This window comes from Streptopelia decaocto (assembly GCF_964273445.1).
Source record: "Streptopelia decaocto genome assembly, chromosome: 3".
Lineage (NCBI taxonomy): Eukaryota > Metazoa > Chordata > Aves > Columbiformes > Columbidae > Streptopelia > Streptopelia decaocto.
Genome location: NC_138656.1, coordinates 32,686,946 through 32,706,456, shown reverse-complemented (window position 1 = coordinate 32,706,456; position 19,511 = coordinate 32,686,946). Strand labels below are relative to the sequence as shown.

At 41.1% G+C, this 19,511-nt stretch overlaps 1 protein-coding gene across 1 annotated transcript in view; it reads left to right on the top strand.

Annotated features, from left to right (window-relative positions):
* GLP1R (glucagon like peptide 1 receptor) overlaps positions 1-19,511 on the top strand; it is a 90,061-nt gene that overhangs the window by 29,912 nt on the left and 40,638 nt on the right. Inside the window, exon 3 of the mRNA XM_082048085.1 lies at positions 1,230-1,340. Within this exon, the coding sequence (XP_081904211.1) occupies positions 1,230-1,340 (111 nt within the window). The remainder of the gene's footprint in view (positions 1-1,229; positions 1,341-19,511) is intronic.

The following is a 19,511-nucleotide window of genomic DNA, read 5'->3' as shown; positions in this document are numbered from 1 at the left end:
AAGGGAGTGATTATGAACTTGAAAGTACTTCTCCAGCTTACTTTCCAGTCAATTTCTTCTTTATCCCATTTGCTTCCTCCTGTTCTCTGTGGGACTTTTCTCTCTGCTGAGGAAGCATTTTATAGAACAGTTTCATTATAAAGATGTTAGTCTTAGGTCCAGAGTGTTTTGCAGTGGCAAGCAGTGGCTGTAGCATATAAAAACATCACACTAATGTAGTACCCCTGAAACTTTTTTAGGGGTCAGGAGTGAGAGAACACACAGGTGGTAAGAAATCTGGGACCATTGTTCTAACAGTTTGTAGGCCTTAAAGCTGATATAAATCATCTTAAGCATTATAAATGCTGAAATGGCTTAAAAAAAAAAAACGAAGCCAAAGTACCCTAGTAAAAATGAGAGTGTGGCTTGTCTTAGCAGTTGAGCTGCTCTAATATACTGAGAGCAGCTGTGATGTGGTGTTTAGAGGACACTGGAGACTTGTCAATGACGCTCACAACTGGACACAGTGTGGCCTTTCCTATGCTTCAGTGCTTTTGTGACACACTGAAAATGACAAGATGGGTCTAAAGTTGCATCTGTGAAAAATTATTTCAAAACTGTTAATTTTTTTCTCTTAACTATATTCTTATGGCAGAGTGAGAGCAGTAGCTGATGACAACAATGGCAGGGAAACATTCATCTCCCTCCGCTCCATTATCCTGTTGAGCGCTTGAGTGCTGCCCTCTAAGAATGACAGTTTAATAAATCTGTAGTTGAAGTATTCTGATGTTGATTAAGCTGTAATGCAAAGTTATGATTGTGTGTGGGTATTTTGTTGATGGATCTATATATTAGGCTAGACAACTGCATAACTGTGAACCAGTTCTCGTGAATAATTTTCTACAGTAGTCACAGTAAAAGTGATTTTTAAATTAAACTGAGACACATAAGGGTGTAAAAGAGAAAGGATGGGAATGGATCAATATTTATTTATTTTTCTTGTCCCTTGATTTAGTCAAAGATGCTAATCTGTTCTTCAGTTCCACCCTGAAACAAGTTTCCTGTTGTGTGGAGAGAAAATCTTTTGGACGAATAAATCTCACTTAACTCCACATCAAAGCTTAATTGCATAATTTTGTTATAGCTTAAATGAACATGTCCGTGTTCCCTTTTATTGTCTGCTCTTCAGTGTTTTCCTCACAGTATTAATAGAAGGCAGTGGCATGACCCTCCCTTCCATCTCTCTGCAGAAGGCAAGTTCTGCAACAGAACATTTGACAACTATGCTTGCTGGCCGGATGGACTGCCTGGCACATACGTGAATGTCAGCTGCCCCTGGTATCTCCCCTGGGCTAATGCAGGTAAGAGCCTTTCCATATAGGCACAGCCTTAAACCAACCCTGCTTTCCTTGCACAGTCTTTGCAAGGATAAAATTGGCTTAAAAGGCTGTGAGCGCAGTCAGTTCTCTGCAACAAAGAAGTAGGTATGGGGCTCAGTATGATGCACTCTTTAGCTCCATTTAGCAGAAGAAAATGAAAATGAGAGAAGATACTGTTCTTAAGGATTCCATTTAGTTTGGATTTTTTCTCACGTGATTTTGCTGTTTGAATAGTGGTTCCTATTAATAAAATACACGCACCACAGCACTATCTAACAGTAATAATGGTGTAGTTTGAGATAAAAGTATCAAAGCTAGACAGTAGGTCATCCTGTGGTAGATAATGGAAAAAAAAAAAAAATCTAAAGTGAAGTTCTGTGTCATGAGATAAACCTTTCTCGGAGTGCTGCAAGTTGAATGTGTTGTCAGTGATTGCAAACACTTTTTCTCTGCAGGACTGAATGTCACCTTTATAGTTTACAGCCTTATGTATATGTGTACCTGATACCACTTCAAAGCAATGTGTATTAGATCACTTTGTCTAGTATTCTGTCTAGTGTTCAAAACCAGTGACTTGTACAGCTTGTTCTTTGTGAAGACCTTTCTATGTTTTGAAGTCTAAATGAAATAGTTTATTAACTAATTACTTTGGTGTGGCAAATTGGCTTTGGTCCCTGTTAAGGGACAGAGGATACTGGTTAATGAGGATATATAAATCTGCTGGCTGTAAAGATGGTTTAACTATAGAGTACATAGAGCAAGTGTTGGTATGAAGGGATTTTGGGAATGAGAAAAAAAAAGGATGGGATGGTTAGAGGATATTTAGATGTACTGGATAATGTGGGACCTGGGCATGATGCAAATGGTATGGAATAAGGGTGTAGATTGTACTGGGTATGGCTGGGATAGAGGTAAATTCTTCACAGCAGCCCACATGGTGCTTTTCTTTTTATTTATGGCTAGAAGTGTTGATAATGTACAAGTGGTTTGGCTGTTGATGAACAGTGCATACACAGCGTCAAAGCTCACTCTCCAACCTATGTCCTACCCAAGGCCAGCAGGCTGGGGATCTGCAAACTGGGAGGTGACATAACTGGGACAGCTGACCTAATGTGACCACTGGGATATTACCTACCATAGGACGTGGTGGTCAGCAATAAAAGCTCAGGGAAAGAAGGAAGAAGAGGGTACAGACACTCGTGGTTATGATGTTTCTCTTTCTAAGTAACAGTTATGCATGCTGAGGTCCTGTTTTCCAGGAACTAACTGGGCATCTGTCTGCTGGTGGGAAGCAGAGAATAAATTCCTTGTTTTGCTTTGCTTGCACATGTAGCTTTTGCTTTCCGTATTGAACTGTTATTATCTTGAGGTGTGTGAGGGAAGAGGAAGGAATCCTCACACCAAAATCAAAATGTCATCACAATGCCAACAAAGTTTGACATGCACAATAAAAGTCCACTCCTAGTTCCTTCACTTCTTTATAGCCACAAAAGATTGCCCAACATTATTGCCCTCTCTGGCAATGTCCGGTTCTAGTTTTGCCTGTTACATTCCTAGTTACTGTCTTTATCTTGACCTGTGAGCTTTTCCTTCTTATTTTCTCTCCCATCCTGCTGTGAGGAGTGAGAGTGAGGGAGTGGCTGGGTGGGCATTTACCAGCTGGCCAAGGTCATCTCATCTTATCCACCATGATATCTCCAATGGCTGCAAGGGAGTCTCTGCTCTTGTGTCTGCATCACCCCCTCCCTTCCATCTTCTCTGACCTCAGTGCTCACAGGCCTGTTTCTCACACTTGTTTTTTTCCTCACCCCTCACTGCCAGACAGCTTTGGTGCTTTCTCTACATATATTTCCCCTGAGGCAGCACCATCTTGGCCGAGGGGCTCAGTAGTGCCCTGTGCTGGGTCTATTGGAAGTGGCAGTGTCCAGCATGGGGCAGCTACAGCCTCTCCTCACAGAGGCCACCCTGCAGTCCCCCGCTGCCAACACCTAGATACAAACATGCAGGATGCTTGGTAACCTGCTGTAGCATGTAATGACTCTTACTGTTGAGTAGGAGAGATGCTTGGAAATGTACGAATTTGTTGATGGTGTGTGTGGGGGTAAATGACAGGTCAACTATTGCAACCCTTTAATTTTCTGGCTAGCTTTAAGCTTGTCTCAGAGGTAAGTCCCTGAAACAAAATTGCTGAGTCTGGATTGCGTTGCTTTTTTCACTTTAGTTTGGTTCATCTTTTGTACTAGGGTTTCAAGGGAAGAGATTGGAATCCACATTACAGTGTACTTAGTGATTAAGGAAACCCATGGTGTGTGTGTGTCTTTCTGCCCTGTGCTCTGGGGTCCTGCTGCCACTTTTCTGCCTTGCCTGCTTTCCTAAGTGACCTGTATGCCTGGCAATTTTGTACCCATCTTGTTTGTGCTAAACATCTATGCTGGGGTAACTCCCCACCCAATGTATTGCTCTGTATCCTACTGGGTGAACATTATGCTGCTGTATCCATATTTCTGACTTTGCACATCTTTTGTATTACCTCAACTGTCTTTGTAGTAACTGCCAATTTGATAATTTGTGAAGTCAAAATGCTGTTTGCTAATCCTCTTCAGATTATTAATAAAGATATTTTGGTTTTAGAATGGGTAAACAAGATTTCGTAAGCATACGATATTAATATTTACCTCAATTAATTGACATAAAATTATTGGATGCTGCAGAATTTTATCCAATACTGCTTATCTTTCTGGATATCTGAAACTCTTCACAGGATTAAAATTTTTTCCTCTAAACCTGTTTACTTGCAATCTTTAAGACTCAGGACACGGTTATTTGACTTCCAGCTGCTCTTGAAACATCACTGCTGGAGACAGCCAAGGTTTAACACAATATTGCAGATTAATAAATTATTGGAATGTGCAATATCTTTCATGCTTTTGGAAATAAGTTTTTTTTAAACATTAATTATCCTGAAACAAGTGTTTGTTTCAGTGAAAAGAACAACAGTATTTTGTATAACCTCTTGCTAGGAAGGATTGCAAAAGTACTTCAGAAAGTCATTAAGCCTATGGACATGTTCCCTCGTTGTGCATAGTGTGCATATACCTCAATCTCTGTTTTATTAGCGAGGAATAATAATGTAATGAGGAGGCCTTTCATTGACTACTATAAAACAAGAAGTTTGTATCTGTGCCAGGTATGCAATTTAGGAGCCTGAATTACAATGACCTTATTTCATGACATCTTGTGGAGTCATGTTCAAAGTGAATGCTAATGGGCTGCCATGAGGCAGAGGTAACATCTTTTTAATGGAAGATCTGGAGCAATATGAAACGGGACAGCTTGTTACTTACAGCTGTTGCTAAAACATGCTTATTACTTGTTTTTGCTAAGCCCCCTACATGGAACTTGAAATAGATTCTAGAACTGCAGAGCTTCCATCTCTTCACCTGATGAAAATGGAGAAAATGAAAAAGAGACCTTGTTTGGGAAGTATCTTCAAAACATGTTCATTTAAGACTCCTGTTACTTTTATTAGGAGTCAGGTTAAGTGTGCAAAAAGCTTGCTGTGGGACTTCACACCATACTCCTTAAAGTCCCATGGGGAAGAAATTGAAACACTTGAAACACTTGTCGGGGGACCCACAAGGATCATCAAGTCCAACTCCTGTCACTACATAGGACAACCTCAAAATTCACATCATTTGTCTGAGGGTGTTGTCCAGTCTCTTCTTGAACACTGCCAGGCTTGGGACTGTGACACCTCCCTGGGGAGCCTGTTCCAATGCTCCAGCACCCTCTGGGTGAAGAACCTTTTCCTAATGTCCAGCCTAAACCTCCCCTGGCAGATCTTCCTGCCATTCCCTAAGGTCCTGTCATTGGTCACCAGAGAGAAGAGATCAGTGCCTGCTGCTCCTGCTCCTCTTGTGAGGGAGCTGTAGGTCATGATGATGTGTCTCCTTTCTCTGGGCTGAACAAACCAAGTGACTTTAGCCGCTCCTCATATGGCTTTCCCTCTAAACCCGTCACCAACTTTGTGGCTTTCCTCTGGACACCTCCCTCAGATGACTGGCAATACTGTGGCCAATGCACCCCAGGACATGGTTGGCCCTCTTGGCTTCCAGGGCACACTTGGTTCATGTTCAACTTGCCATCGACCAGAACCCCCAGATCCTACTCTGCAGAACTGCTTTCCAGCATCTCTCCCCCAGTCTGTTTGTTACAGCCAAGGTTGCTGGGTCCCAGGTGTGGAATCTGGCACTTGCCCTTGCTAAACTTCATAGAGTTGGTGATTGCCCAGTTCTTTAATTTGTCCAGATCCCTCTGCAGGGCCTCTCTGCCTTCTAGGGTGGCAACAGCTCCTCCCAATTTTGTGTCATCAGCAAATTTAGTATTCCCTTAAATCTTGTGTCCAAGTCATCTATGAAGACATTTAAGAGTACTGGCCCTCAGATGGATCGCTGCAGAACCTGCTAGTAACTGGTTGCCAGCCTGACATAAGACCATTTTCTCGAACCCTTTGAGCCTGGCCTGTCAGCCAATTACTCACCCACTGCCTTGTGTGTTTACCCAGCTGTATGGACATCTTGTCTAGGAGGATGCTGTGAGACACAATATTGAAAGCTTATCTGAAATCCAAAAAAATCACCTTGACAGGCTTCCCTTGGTCAGCCAGGTGGGTAAACTTGTCATAGAAAGAATACTGGTTATGATGGGGTACTACAATAGGGCAAGCACTGAGTGCAAGTCTTGTTATGACCTAGCCATTTCTGTGAAATTGTAGAGGAGTTGGCAGGAGAGACAGGTGACCCAGGAAGCATATAGAGGCACTGATCATTCAAAGATAGGATTAGGAAAGTCAAAGCCTATGCAGAATCTGGTAAGTGATGTGAAAGGCAACAAAAAGAGCTCCTAAACAGAAATGAGAGAAATTTGGATCTGCTGCTGAATGGGATAGGAGGATCTTGTGACAAAGGATGGGGAAATGACTGAGGTACTTGCTGCCTTTCTTTGTCATGGCCTTTGCTGAAAGCAAGCTTTACCAGTAATACCAGGCCATGGAGATCAGTGGTAAAGTTGGGAGCAAGGAATATTTACCCTTAGTCGAAGAGGACTGCACTATGAAATGTTTAAATGGGACATACAAAACTCCATGGGACTTGGTGGGGTATACTAACAAGTGCTGAATGAACTGATTAATACCATTGTGAGGCCACTCTTGATTGCCTTTGAAAGGTCATAGCAAGTGAGAGAAACTCCTGAGGACTGGAAAAAAGCAATTGCCACCACTATCTTCAAGCACAAGGAGGAGAATCTGGGAACTATATGTGATCAGCCTTGCATCAGTGCCCAGGAAGGTGACAGAGCAAATAATCCTGGAAACTGTTTCCAAACACATAAAGGACAGGAAGGTGATTTGGAGTAGTCAGTATGGATTTATGGAGGTGAAATCATGCTTAACAAACCTGATGAGATGACTAGCTTGGTGGATAAGGGGAGAGCAGTGGATGTGTTTATCTTGACTTTAGCATGGCTTTTGACACTGTCTGCCATAACATCCTCATTGACAAACTGATGGAGTGTGCATTAGACAAATGAACAACGTGATTAACTGGAAAACTGGCTGAGCTGCTGGGCATATGTGGTTGTGGTCAGCAGCACAAAGTCCAGTTGGAAACTGATCCTTGATGATGTACCCCAGGGATTGGTAGTAGGGCCAATACTGTTTAACATCTTTATTAATAGTCTGTATGATGGAACTGAGTGCACCTTCAGCAAGTTTGCGGACCGTACAAACTGAGAGGAGTGGCTGATAACACCACATGATTGCGCTGCCATTCAGAAGGACCTTGAGAGGTCAAAGTAAGTGGCTGACAGGAATCCTGTGAAGTTCTGCAAAAGGAAATGTAAAGTCCTGCCACTGGTTAGGAATAGCTGTATGCACCAGTACTGACTGGCTGGAAAGCAGCTTTGCGTAAAAGACCCTGGAGGTCATGGGGGACACCAGGCTCAGCATGAGAGGCAATGTGCCCTTGAGGCAAACACCACCAACAGCTTCCTGGGCTATATTAGGAAGAGCATCACTGTCAGTTCAAGGGGATGACACATCTGGAGTGCTTTGTCCAGTTCTGGACTCCCCAGTATGAAAGAGATGTTGAACATACTGTAGCAAATCCAGGAAATGGTTATGAAGTTTGGCCCCTTAGTAAGGGATACAAGTGTCTCTCTGGTAAAATGAAGCTGAGAGAGCTGGTGTTTTTCAGCCTGGAGAAGAGAAGTCTCAGCAGGGATCTTATCAATGTGTATGGTCACAAGTTGAAATACGGGACATTTCCTTTAAACACAATTATTTTACTGTGAGATTGATCAAACAACTGGAACAGGTGACCCAGAGAGGTTTTGGAGTCTCTATCCTTGAAGATGGTCAAAATTGACTGGACACAGACCTGAGCAACTTGCGCTAGTTCACCATACTCTAAGCAAGGTGTTGCACTAGGAAATCCCCAGAGTCCCCTTCCAGTCCCAGCTGTTTTGTGATTCTCCATTTCTGTTAATTTTTTTAAGATGATAAGTCTTGATAACTAGTTACTGTAACATGTTACAAATTCCTTTGGTGTCAGCTAGAGTAGGAGATAGGGAAAATAATTTGTGTGGGAAGAGTTTGTAATGCTGGAGCATTGCTTGATCAATTACAGGTTTTGCAGACCTTACACTTGAACAATTTTTATTCTTGTGTCCCACTCTTCTTATCCTAGTGGCTGTTAGTCTTGAGCCTGCCCTTCTGCAAATACCAACAGCAAATGTAGCTCAGCAGGTTGCCTGTCAGACTGGCAAGTCGAAAATGATACGGAGAACTTTTTACCTGCTCAGCAGGTATATGCTGTGTCACTAGTCCAACCTTATGTCATGTTAGTAGCTTTTTTGTCTCTACTTGCTGCCACAGAGGTGCTCACTGAGGTGTAGCTTTCTTCTTGCTTCCTTAGTGTGGCAGCTTCTGAATCACCACTTGCATAGTGGGTATGGGTTCAGCAGTAATGCTTTCTCCAGGTCTTCAGATTGCTCATTTATCTCAAGGTACAAGAGCAACGGCAAGGAGATGGGAATCTGTTCATTGAAAAACTTGAGAATAAAAGTGTTGTTCTCAGTGTTGTACGTCTATCCAGACTTGTATGCATACAGACGCTCAAGACCAGACTTTCAAAAGACAAACCCACGGAGAATGGGCTTGCAGGTCTTTTGTGCTAAGCACTGCATGCAGTTGCAAGGTTTTGTCTCAGCATCACTCGCTTTGTGATTGCAACATTAGTCTTCTGCACTTCTTGAAAGTGCTGCTTGCTAAGGCAGCCTATAAACTACAGCGAAGACAATCAATACAGTTCCACTTGTATGTCAGATCTCATAAGAAATGCTGAACCTGAGACTTTTTTTTGGTCATGTTACCTAGTGGGTGTGTCAGGATCCTGGCCAAACTCAGCATTGGTATGCTGTCTGCAAGGATGGGCTCTCTGAATATGTCAGTGATAATCGGATAGAAAAAAAGATCACAACATTATACTAGGATTTTATGCTTGAAAACCTGTATCCGTTTACTTCTACAGATTTGTTTTGTGACATGTAAGGAAACTAAACCCAAGTTCCTAGAGGATTTTTTGGTTTATAGCTTGCACTGAAGTACTGGGCATTGGGTTGTTGGTGCACTTCTGGGATGTGGCCCAAAGGTTGGTTTATTACATGTTTCTTCAGTGACACTTCACTAGTACCTTTTTTCTATCTGTGGCTGTGCAGCAAACTAGATTGAGAATTTCACCTGACTGAAATGTGGGGTTTTGTTCTCACTCATTTAAGGTGTTTTTTGTTGTGTGTTTTTTGTGTTGTTGATTTTTTTTTTTTTTTCCTCATGCAGATCATTTTCCTGAATGGTGTGAGTGCAGATGTATTAGCATGGATCTGCATCAAGTATATTGGCCATTATAGCATTGTCTTAACTCAACAGATTCAATTATGAAATAAGGATATTTGAGGCATCTGGGTAATCATTATCACACTGAAGCAAAAGGACCTGAGGTTTAGAGCAGCCTCTGCTTCAGTGCAGGTTAAACCATTGTCACTGGAATGAGAAATATGTGGCAAATGTCTCACAGCACAATGCAGTTGTTTGGTATCATAGCAGATGAGGACCCCAGATGCTGCTGGGCTGGAAACTACATGGTAGGAGTTAATAAAATCATCTGTGTCCCTGTAGCGCCATATAAAATAGCTTTGTGCATGTAGTGAGGAAGCCCTTTGGGACAATGAGAAGCAGTGACATTGGGGCAGACAGAAAGTGGAGGGGAATCTGATTTTGGTCAAAGGAAGGACTCTAGTGAAATTCATAAATTTTCTCTTCTTGTTTTTCAAAGTGCTATTTTGAAATGCTTTCAAAATATGAAGTGAAATGTCTGGATTATCAAAACAAACACATGCTTAATTTCTGCCATGCCTTGCTTCCCCAGCTCTCCCCCTACCCCCCCCCCAAAAAAAAAAAAAGTGTTTTAGTCTGCTTATATGCTTATACATCTCTGCAAAGAGCACGCTACAGCAATTTAAAACCTATATGGGTTATTTCACTCCGACTCTGTTTTGCTCCTATTTGGGTCTTCATGGGGAGATGCTGAAGTAGCAGGAGGGAGGTTATTGCTAAAAGGATTTGTCCTGTGAAGTTGCCAGCACAGATTTTGGTCCATGGCCAAAGCTTGTTGTAGGCAAATTTCACATACATCTGACTGCCTGAGTCAAAGCTTTTGCTCCCATATGTGTCTTGGGCCAAACCTTGCCTTTAGTGAAAACCCAGAAGGCCTACTCAGTTTATGGTAGCATTGAAGTTACACGAGGTAAAATTTGCATGTCTTGCTATCGACATTGTCCTCAGTAAGATTACCGTGAGTTACACTAGGGCAGCAGCTGTGTCGAAGTCCAGTCAGTGCAGAAACCTCCAAGGGCAGCAGTGTTACTTTAAGGAAGGCAGGCACCTTACCTCACTGTGTGCTTTTTCTTGTTATGTTCTTATAATTGAAGGCCAGCTGCCAGTAACACCATGTGGATTTGGAAACTGTGGAGCTGCACAATTCATCTTGCAATTATGCTCTCTGGGGTTCTGATATTTTATTGTTTAATAGCACTAAATCCTTTTTAATTAAAAAAACCTTCCAGAGGTACTAGTTTCAGACAAGAGTTATGTGAACAGTAGTCTTGTCAGTTGCTCCTATATGCACTGGGTGCACAAAGGCTGGCTGTAAACTTGCATTAACAGAGATGTGGCTGTTATTCCAAACTCCGCTCAAAATTTTCTAAACTCTTTGAATGCTTTTGTTTCAGCTTAGGATGCATCTCTGGTTTTGAGGTGGCTGGACTCCTGAACTGACTTAACTGTGCGTCTGTATCTGTATTGGTATCTTGCTCTGGCATTGTAGTGAATTTTGAAGCAAGCCCCTGACTGTCCTGCTCACTTTGACTGAGTTATTTTGAGCAGTTTTGGAATCTTTGGAGGAAACTACATCAGAGACTGTGCCCCAGATGTGCATTGTATTCTCTTCAGTTCTGGATTGAGACATAAGACCTAATAAATTGTCTGTACTACTGAGAAGTCTTCCAGTATGACCATACGTAGACCATTGGAGGACTCCAGAACTGCCAAGCTCTTGTTAAATCCTGAGTTTTTCTTGTACCAGGTAAAGGGCTAGATGGCTTGTATGCCTTTAACTGTAGTTGACCATGAGTTCTCAGTGCTTTGTAGTTCTTTATGCTCTCTAGATCCACCTTTCTTCTAGTTTGAAACCCCTTCCTTTGTTTAACAAATAACTTTCATTGCCATTCACCTTTGCTTTAATCACTTGTCTCCAAAAATTCACTTTATTTTTCTATATTATCCTCTCTTTACTACATTACGTGTTGCAATGGTGCCATCTGCTCCTTTTTTTTCTCCCAGAAGACCAGATAAATCACAGCCTAGGGACCCCTGGGAACAGCATAGCTTTTCACCGTGTGACAGGAAAGATCTGAAAGACCAGCTCTGATAGTAACCTTGTGGCTGCCTCTAGCTAGTGGTGATGCAGTCAAAGTCTGATTAAATCTAGTAAGCTGAAGGATGTAGTGGAGATCTGGGACCACAGCTGTACTTTGCACAATAGTTTTCCTAGTCACAGAGATTGCGTGAACTGAGCTTCATGGGACGGTGTGGTAATACAGAGGCCAGAGACTGGGTTGCTGCTCCAGATTAACTTTAGGTGCAGGGACACATCCAGGTCAGCTTTTTCTCATTTCCCCCCATTGTAACCTATGTTTGAGACCCTTTCCCCAGCACTCCCTATTCCCTCTCTAGTGACAGAACTACTTTTCCTGATGTGTCTTTAGGTATGGGTGGGCTCTGCATGAGCCTTTGTGTGGAAATGGGGCTTTATGTCAGAACTGCAAAGTGCCAGTGGTTGCCAGTCTGACCATGAGAATTTTATGCCTTTTAAAAGCAATTTCCCTAGGCCTGTGACATATAGGTAAGCCTTCTTATGGTGCAGCAGAGGTGATGAAATTGTCTGCACAGTCCCCACCCTGCATTAGTGTCTAGCTTAGTTCTGGCTACTGTTTACGTCATGAACTGTGTAGGCCCCGATATTTACCTGCCCAAAAGCTGTGATTATAGACTTACACAGTTGTAACAGCATCATGCATGGTGATACTGCAGATCCTATTCTCTGCTACACAAGCAGCAGAAAAATAAGTGTTGAAAGGGATTTTGTTTGGGATCTGAGAGATTAATCTGTGGTTGTTGTGCCCACCAAGGAGAAGGGCTGAAAAAGGGCTGTTGCTTTTTAGGGGGGTCTGTGGAAAGCCCTACAGCTGAGGAAGCAGGCATTTGTGTGTGAATTTTCTTTCAGACAGTTTTGAGGTATATGCATGGCTGGAACATTTGGTTTGGGGGACCAGGTTAAACCTTGTCTAGTTTAATCTCACTTTTTGTTTAATCATCCAGTTTCATAGTTTGAGATGCCACCCAGAGGGACCTGGACAAGCTCAGTAAGTGGACCCATGCAAGCCTCCTGAGGTTCAACAAGGCCAAGTGCAAGGCCCTGCACCTGGGTCGGGGCAACTCCCAGTATCCATACAGGCTGGGGGATGAAGGGATTGAGAGCTGCCCTGTGGAGAAGGACTTACGGCTACTGGTGGATGAAAGATTGGACATGGGCTGGCAATGTGCATTTGCATGGACCTGCTGGAGAGGATGCAGAGGAGGGCCAAGAAAATGATCAGAGGGCTGGAGCACCTCTCCTATGAGGACAGGCTAAGAGAGCTGGGATTGTTCAGCCTGGAGAACAGAAGGCTCTGGGGAGACTTTATCGCAGCCTTCCAGTACTTAAAAGTGACCTGTAAGAAAGGTGGACAGACTTTTTAGCAGAGCCTGTTGCGATAGGACAAGGGGTAATGTTTTTAAACTAAAAGAGAGGAGATTCAGGCTAGACACAAGGAAGAAATTTTTTACAGTGAAGATGGTAAAATACTGGCACAGATTGCCCAGAGAGGTGGCAGATGCCCCATCCCTGGAGACATTCAAGGCCAGGTTGGACAGGGCTCTGAGCAACCTGATGTAGTTGAAGGTGTCCCTGCTTACTGCAGGGGGGTTGGACTAGATGGTCTTTGGAGATCCCTTCCAACCCAATCTATTCGATGATTCTATGATCTTCTTAAAACCAAAATAACAGATTGCTATGTGAGTGTATAACTAAATTACTTGTTTGTCTTTTAACATGCAAGAGAATAAATTTCATTTCAAATATTTAATACAGTGAAGATTGTTAGAAATTTATCACATTTCTTCTCTTCTTTGTTCTAATAAAACGAGGTTTCCAAAAAGCTCTCCATAATTCTGGAAAGGGTTGTGACCTTTTTTCAGTGAAAATATGTTGCTTTGCATTTGCCAACCTATAAGCAATTTAAAATTTATACTTCCTTACACTAAATGCTGTCTCAAGCTAATTGGCAATCTCATTTTGCTTAAAAATAACCCAAAAACTCCTAGTCTTTCAAGTTCATCTCTGCCTCTGTTAGTCTCCATCTGGGAGTACACCAGAGAACTCTAGAACGTATACTGCTCATCTCAAGGGTAAATATAGGGGTTGTTGGCACAAATAATTTTAAAAATCATTGACAGATATTATTAACATGCATCTATTTTGGGCCATGTGGCAGTGTCATTCTCCATTTTATCAATTGTTTAAACACATGAAATATATTCTTAAATAGATTGCTGGTAAACTTTAGATTGAAGTACATGCAACTGAGCAGTGGCTTATGAACTTTCAGCTGGGCTGACATATGTGACCTCCTTTAGGGACAGTGAAATGCTATATGCTCTAATTCCTCTTCTGCTGCAACCAAAACATGAGCATTCCTCATCAAATATGTCATAGGAACAGAAGGAGATTTTGCATGCGGCCAGGCACTGAAGTGCATACATGGGTGATGGAAGCAGCTGCTTGTTGTTAATGTCAGGTATAGATCTGGTCACCTGAAGCCCTCTAGGAAGAATTTAGTTTTCTGCACTGCAGGACATAGCATAAATGCTAGCCAGCCTTGCTTTGGGATATCAGCTTGCTGTGACGGCATCTGTGGGAGTGAGAGTAGTTGGCAGGACTGCACCTTTTCCACTAATTTTTCAGTTGTAACTGTAGAGTGGGTTTTGTTTTGTTAAAGTAATTCCTTGAGATGTACTGCCAAGGATATCAAGGCACACCTCTGCAGAGACAGAGCTGAGCCTTGTTCTTTCACTGCTTGACAAGTTGGCCCCAGCTGATCTGACTGTGACTAGGACATTTAAGTGAGAAGTAGACACTGTTACACCCAGCTGCAAGGAAGCTACTGGAATACATCTGCACCTTGCCCATGCTAGTCTAGCAGACAGCTTAGCTTCCAACAGACATGTTTGAGCTCACCAGTTACCTTAAACTTTATTTATGCTCTCATTACAGCTCTTGCATAACTGAAGTATGTGTTATCTACCCACTCTTATTTGTTCCCAGTACCAGTATAGTCTGTTAAACAAAGGGACCTCAAACCTTTCTTTATGTTACTTGCACTTAAGAATTTGCGTTTTTTAATTACAGCGGACAAAGAGTAAACTGAACGAACTAAGGGCCTGAATAAACATGGATCTTGTATGTGCTACATAATTAAATGCCTTCTTGAAAACAGCTTATTTTCTTTCTGGCTTACTTAAATGTTGCTAATCAGTATTGATTTTTTTTTCTTTCCCAAGTCCCAAAGATGGGATAAAACATGAATATCTGACCTGAAAATAGCATAGGTAGAGTGTAACTTGCTAGAAGAGCCATATGACCTACAACTTGCTTCTTCCTATCTTTTTCAGGAGACCCTGGCACTTTACCTTTGGATTATGAGAAAGGGTCTTCTCACATCCAGCTTATATGCGTTCTCTCTTATAATAAATACACTTCTGGTGTGATAGTGAGCTTAAAGGTTCCTTCTTTCTTCCAAGATCCTCAGTTCAGTTTGGGTGAAGGTACAACTCAAGCTACTCATATAGCTATAAAAGTAAATGCTTCATGTAAAGGTGAATCACACTCTTTGCTTCTTGAAGTTATTAGCTCTCTATTTGAATTTTTTATAATATTTTCATTTGGCAGACTAGTCATGCAAAAATTGTGGACTGACTTAAAAGGTGTCTGCAGGTAAGCAGTCTCATTAAGAACATCCTCCCTTTCATGCTATTTCACAAATAAAGCTTTAATTTGAAAATGTGCTAACCTACACAATGATTGCACTTGTTAATTGTGTACACAATTTTGTTTATTTTGCAGTATTATCCTTTTACACCTGCATGTTTTGCTGGTAACTTTCCCCTTAAGAGTTTTCTGTAATAGTCTGTGTCTTGCCTGAAAAACCTAGGTCCCTGCTATGAATTTTGAAAGTATGTCTAATCTTCCTCAAACATGCTCCAAACATTAACTGTTAGGATTCCCATAAATCACTTCAAATTTTCTTTGAATAAGAACAAAGTTTCTCTGGGCAACATGTTTATGAGAGAACCTGGGTACATGACTAGTTCAATGACAGTAATAATGATAGTGGTGGTTGGCACCTGGCCAGACTCATCTGACCTTTCTGGAACTAATTTACTTTTTGACAACTGGAATGAGCAGAAATGAATTGGGCAAGAAAAGGATCAAGTGTTCATCAGCATATTTCCTCTGAAAGCAAAAAATGGGCTTCTGCATGCAAAGGCTGCCTGATAATTGTCCTGGAGCTTGATGAAGCAGGGCATCAACAATTTCTTTTAAACAGAATGAAAGCATGGGTGAAAATGTGGAAAATATTGCATTTGTGTAGCTGATGAATGACAGTGGGCTCGTCTAAGTTTTTAGAGATGTCAGGTGGCATTGGCAGTGCATATTCAAGGAAAGGCTTTGCACCTTGGCAGGAAAAGTTTAAGTCAAAAGGATTGTATGTCCATCCAAATACCTTTCAAGCAATGAAAACTGAATGGAAACAAAAATGCAATAGAAAACTTGGGGAAGATACCAGTAGAATGGTGTAAGTGTTCGTGGTTTTTCAGGTCGGGGTAGGTTCCAACTTTGAGAAGGAGGGTAAGAATCAGACTGGTGTTAAGATTTGGCTTTGTAATGGAAAGGTAAATCTGGATGTAACTGCAGCTTTAGTGGCCTCCAGTCATTATTGACACAAAAAATTGTGGTTTCCATAATGAAAGCACTTGGTGGGTTTTTTTGTTATTTGTAAGAGCTTGTATTTAGTAGCTTATAGGTTTACAGAACTTTGCTTGACTGAGATTCAACACAATAGAAGCCTGCTTTAAGGCTGATGATTTTCAAGAGCCTTTTGTCAAAACTTTTCTCTACATTTCAACACGTGGATGGAGAAGACAGCTCCTACGGTACTGGTGATATGCCTCTTGCTGCTCACAGGGGTGAATTCCTTATATATGTTCCCTAGACTTCCCATGGTTTGTACCTGTAGTCTCCAGAGGCCACATGAGAGCAGAGCAGTGATTCTTTCTCCAAAATCCTGTGTGACTGTCAGGCCAGATCTGTATTTGACACATGGCCTGAGGGGGACTTCTCATGCTCTTGCTGGCCACAGTAGGCTCCAGATGACAGAGCAGAGGTGCTTCATTGATTTCACCCCTCCTCACTGCTTGGCTGGAACAGGAGGAGCTGCTGGGATGCTATGAGAAGGGCCAAGGAATGGACTGGGGAGAAAGGAGATGTGAGAGGCTGGAGTCAGGTTGCAATTTTGTTTAAGTCCAGTGTTTTTGGAGAACGGCAAGTCAGAGTAGGAGCTGAGAGAAGTGTTAGTGTTACGGTATATCTGCTATGGATACTCAAAATCGGTCTCCCCTTGTTGTATAGCAGAGAAATCCATGGGCAAAGCACAGGGATATATTGATGTGGCACAAGACAGTGTCCTGAGCAGTAGAATTAAGGGCTGTACTTCTTCCTACACCTAAGCTATCTGGGTTTGGTGTTTTATCATATAGTACTACTTCTTATCATGTAAATGCATCATATATCTGTAATGCTAAATCTGCAGAGAGTAGAAGATCAACATCTGTAGGAAAGCCTTTACCAGTTGATAAGATTTTTCTTTACAGCTTCACATGCTTTAGCTCTTGTATACAGAAGTATTAAGCTTTAACCAAGGCTAAAGTGCACAACTTGCTCAATAAAAATGTATGTCTTTGCGCTTTGAAATGCAAGGGGCACTTCATTGTATTTGATCTGCTTTGAAGTATCCACTTCCTTTACTTTGTGTAGATAGTGGGTAATACTTCTGGAATTATAGTCATCTCTAAGTGAAGCTGGATGGTTTGGGTTCCTTTTCATGATATGTTTTGCAGTTGCCTGTGCTGAAAGCTTCCAGTCATTTAGGATTTTTTTTAATCTTTATAACTGTCCTGTCAGAGATTACAAATCAGGATTATTGAATCATTGTTTCTCTATACCATTGTTTTTGAGGATAACTAAATACCACTAATTTCCCTGCAGATTGTTTGCAGCACCTGGTGATGGTTTCAGCCTGCGTCTTCTGGAGCTTCTTGTTTTGCTCAGAAGATACATCAAACAACTGGTGTTTATTTACATGTGTACTTCCCTCTCCCTCCTAGCTGTGCATATTTAACATACTAGTTATCTGTTTATTTTTCTCAAAGTTGTTTTTCCTTGCTTTAGGTCAGCAAGCATTATTCTAATGATTTGCCTAGTTGTTTCCCTTTTTTTTTTTAGCTTGTTTTTCTTTTAACTCTCTGCATGTTTTGTTAACTCACTGCATGTTTTGTTTGTTTATTTGTGCTTTTTTTTTTGTTATTTTTACAAGTCCTTGAAGTATGGGCATAGCAAAATAGAACCCTTCCTCTGCCCTTTAGTTGTCTTTTGCAAGCTTTTAAGAACACTTTTTATTGCATAATTTTTTGCTTCATTTTAACATACTCTAACGAGATGTCTTCAATTCATTACATTAACTGATCAAATAACTTTGAAACACAAAACCTCTTAGCACAGTTTTTACAAGTTTCTAACACATTAAACTTCCAGTCACGTTTGTTGTTGCAATAAATTTATTCCAACTGACTTTTATTTATTCTGAACAAAAGTTTTAATGGTGCTTTTTGATATCTTACCAAACCTTCACAAAGCTGAACCATTATCATAAATACTTGTTTTTCACTAAAAAAACTCCTTTTATTGCATTAATTCACATATCTTTTATAGTTCATAAACACTCTCTATTAAACCTAATGCACACATACATGCATGTATTTTATGACTTGTTTTTTTAAGTATATTTCAAAAAGCTATGTTAGGGTTCAGTATAGTCTAGCATAGTTAATGCAACTCTTTCTCAATACACTCAGCTGAAGTGCTTGGAGAGTATGACTTCTTTTAGGGCAATACTCTGTTAAAAAACAGTATTGTTTTTCAGAAAGATATTTTAATTTTTATTAATACTAACTCGTACCCAGCGATGTGTAAGGTTACAACGTAATGAATGTTTTATGATTTGGCATGGTCTGCCTTGCTCACGCAACCTTTATTGGCTATCATTATGCAAGTAGTTTTTAATTATGAAGCTATATTCTGCCATTTTTCCACTGATCTCGTATTCCTTCCCTGTGCAGAATGGATCTGCTTGTGGGGTATGTAGTAAAGGGAGCTCTTCTCTGCAGGATTGTTGCCTCATTAACTGTGGGAATTTGTGTTGACTGAGGCAAGATATTGCAGAGCTGGTAATGATGATCACTGTGCTAGGAGAACTGAATCTCTGTGCAGAACGAATTTGGTGGCAAAATGTTCTTTGTTGTATAAATCTGGCTTTACTATGTGACTAGAATATTATCTTTATTTTTTGGATTATCTGTGTACACATATAAAATAATAGCACTTAGTGTTCATTGGGCAGGTAAATTGGTGGTCTTTGGGTATACAAATAAAAAAAAATACAGTAATTGGTATAGACTTGGTTCAGTATGCTCAAATATGACTTAACATCTCACAGTGGTAAGGGTAAATAATTTCCCATTAAATGATCTCTCTCTATTCAGTATCCTGAACAAAACAGTCGTTTCTGTTGGAAAAAATGTATTAATGTGTACATGGAAACTGTTATTGAGGGGAACTAAACCCCACGTAAGGAGCTTTAGCTTAACGGTTCCAAATTCTTGAATGTTTCATTTTGTTCTGTTAATGTAATTCCAAAACAAATATTTTAAAATACAAATTTATATGCAGGCAGTATCCCTTGGGTGAGACAAACAACATCATCTCCATATGTAGAGTCTCTGACTTTGTGCTTTCGATAGCACAGCACAGGATTCAGGCATTGAGGATTTCCAGGACATTCAGGGTGAGTTTGTGCAGCCTGTGGCATGGACTGCACTTGCTTAATTGGATCTCTCTTTGCACTATATAAAGTTCTGTTAGGTCTGCATAAGTGCACAACCACCTCTATGTAGGAGTGTGGATGCATGACTCTCTCTTGTAACTCTTATTCACTGAAATAATTGGGTTTTTTTATTGGAAGAGGCTGTAGGGATTCTTGGATCTTTCAGGCTAAGAGCTAGTGATGAGGACAATTCACAGTGGGGATGTTCAAATCTGTTTCCCC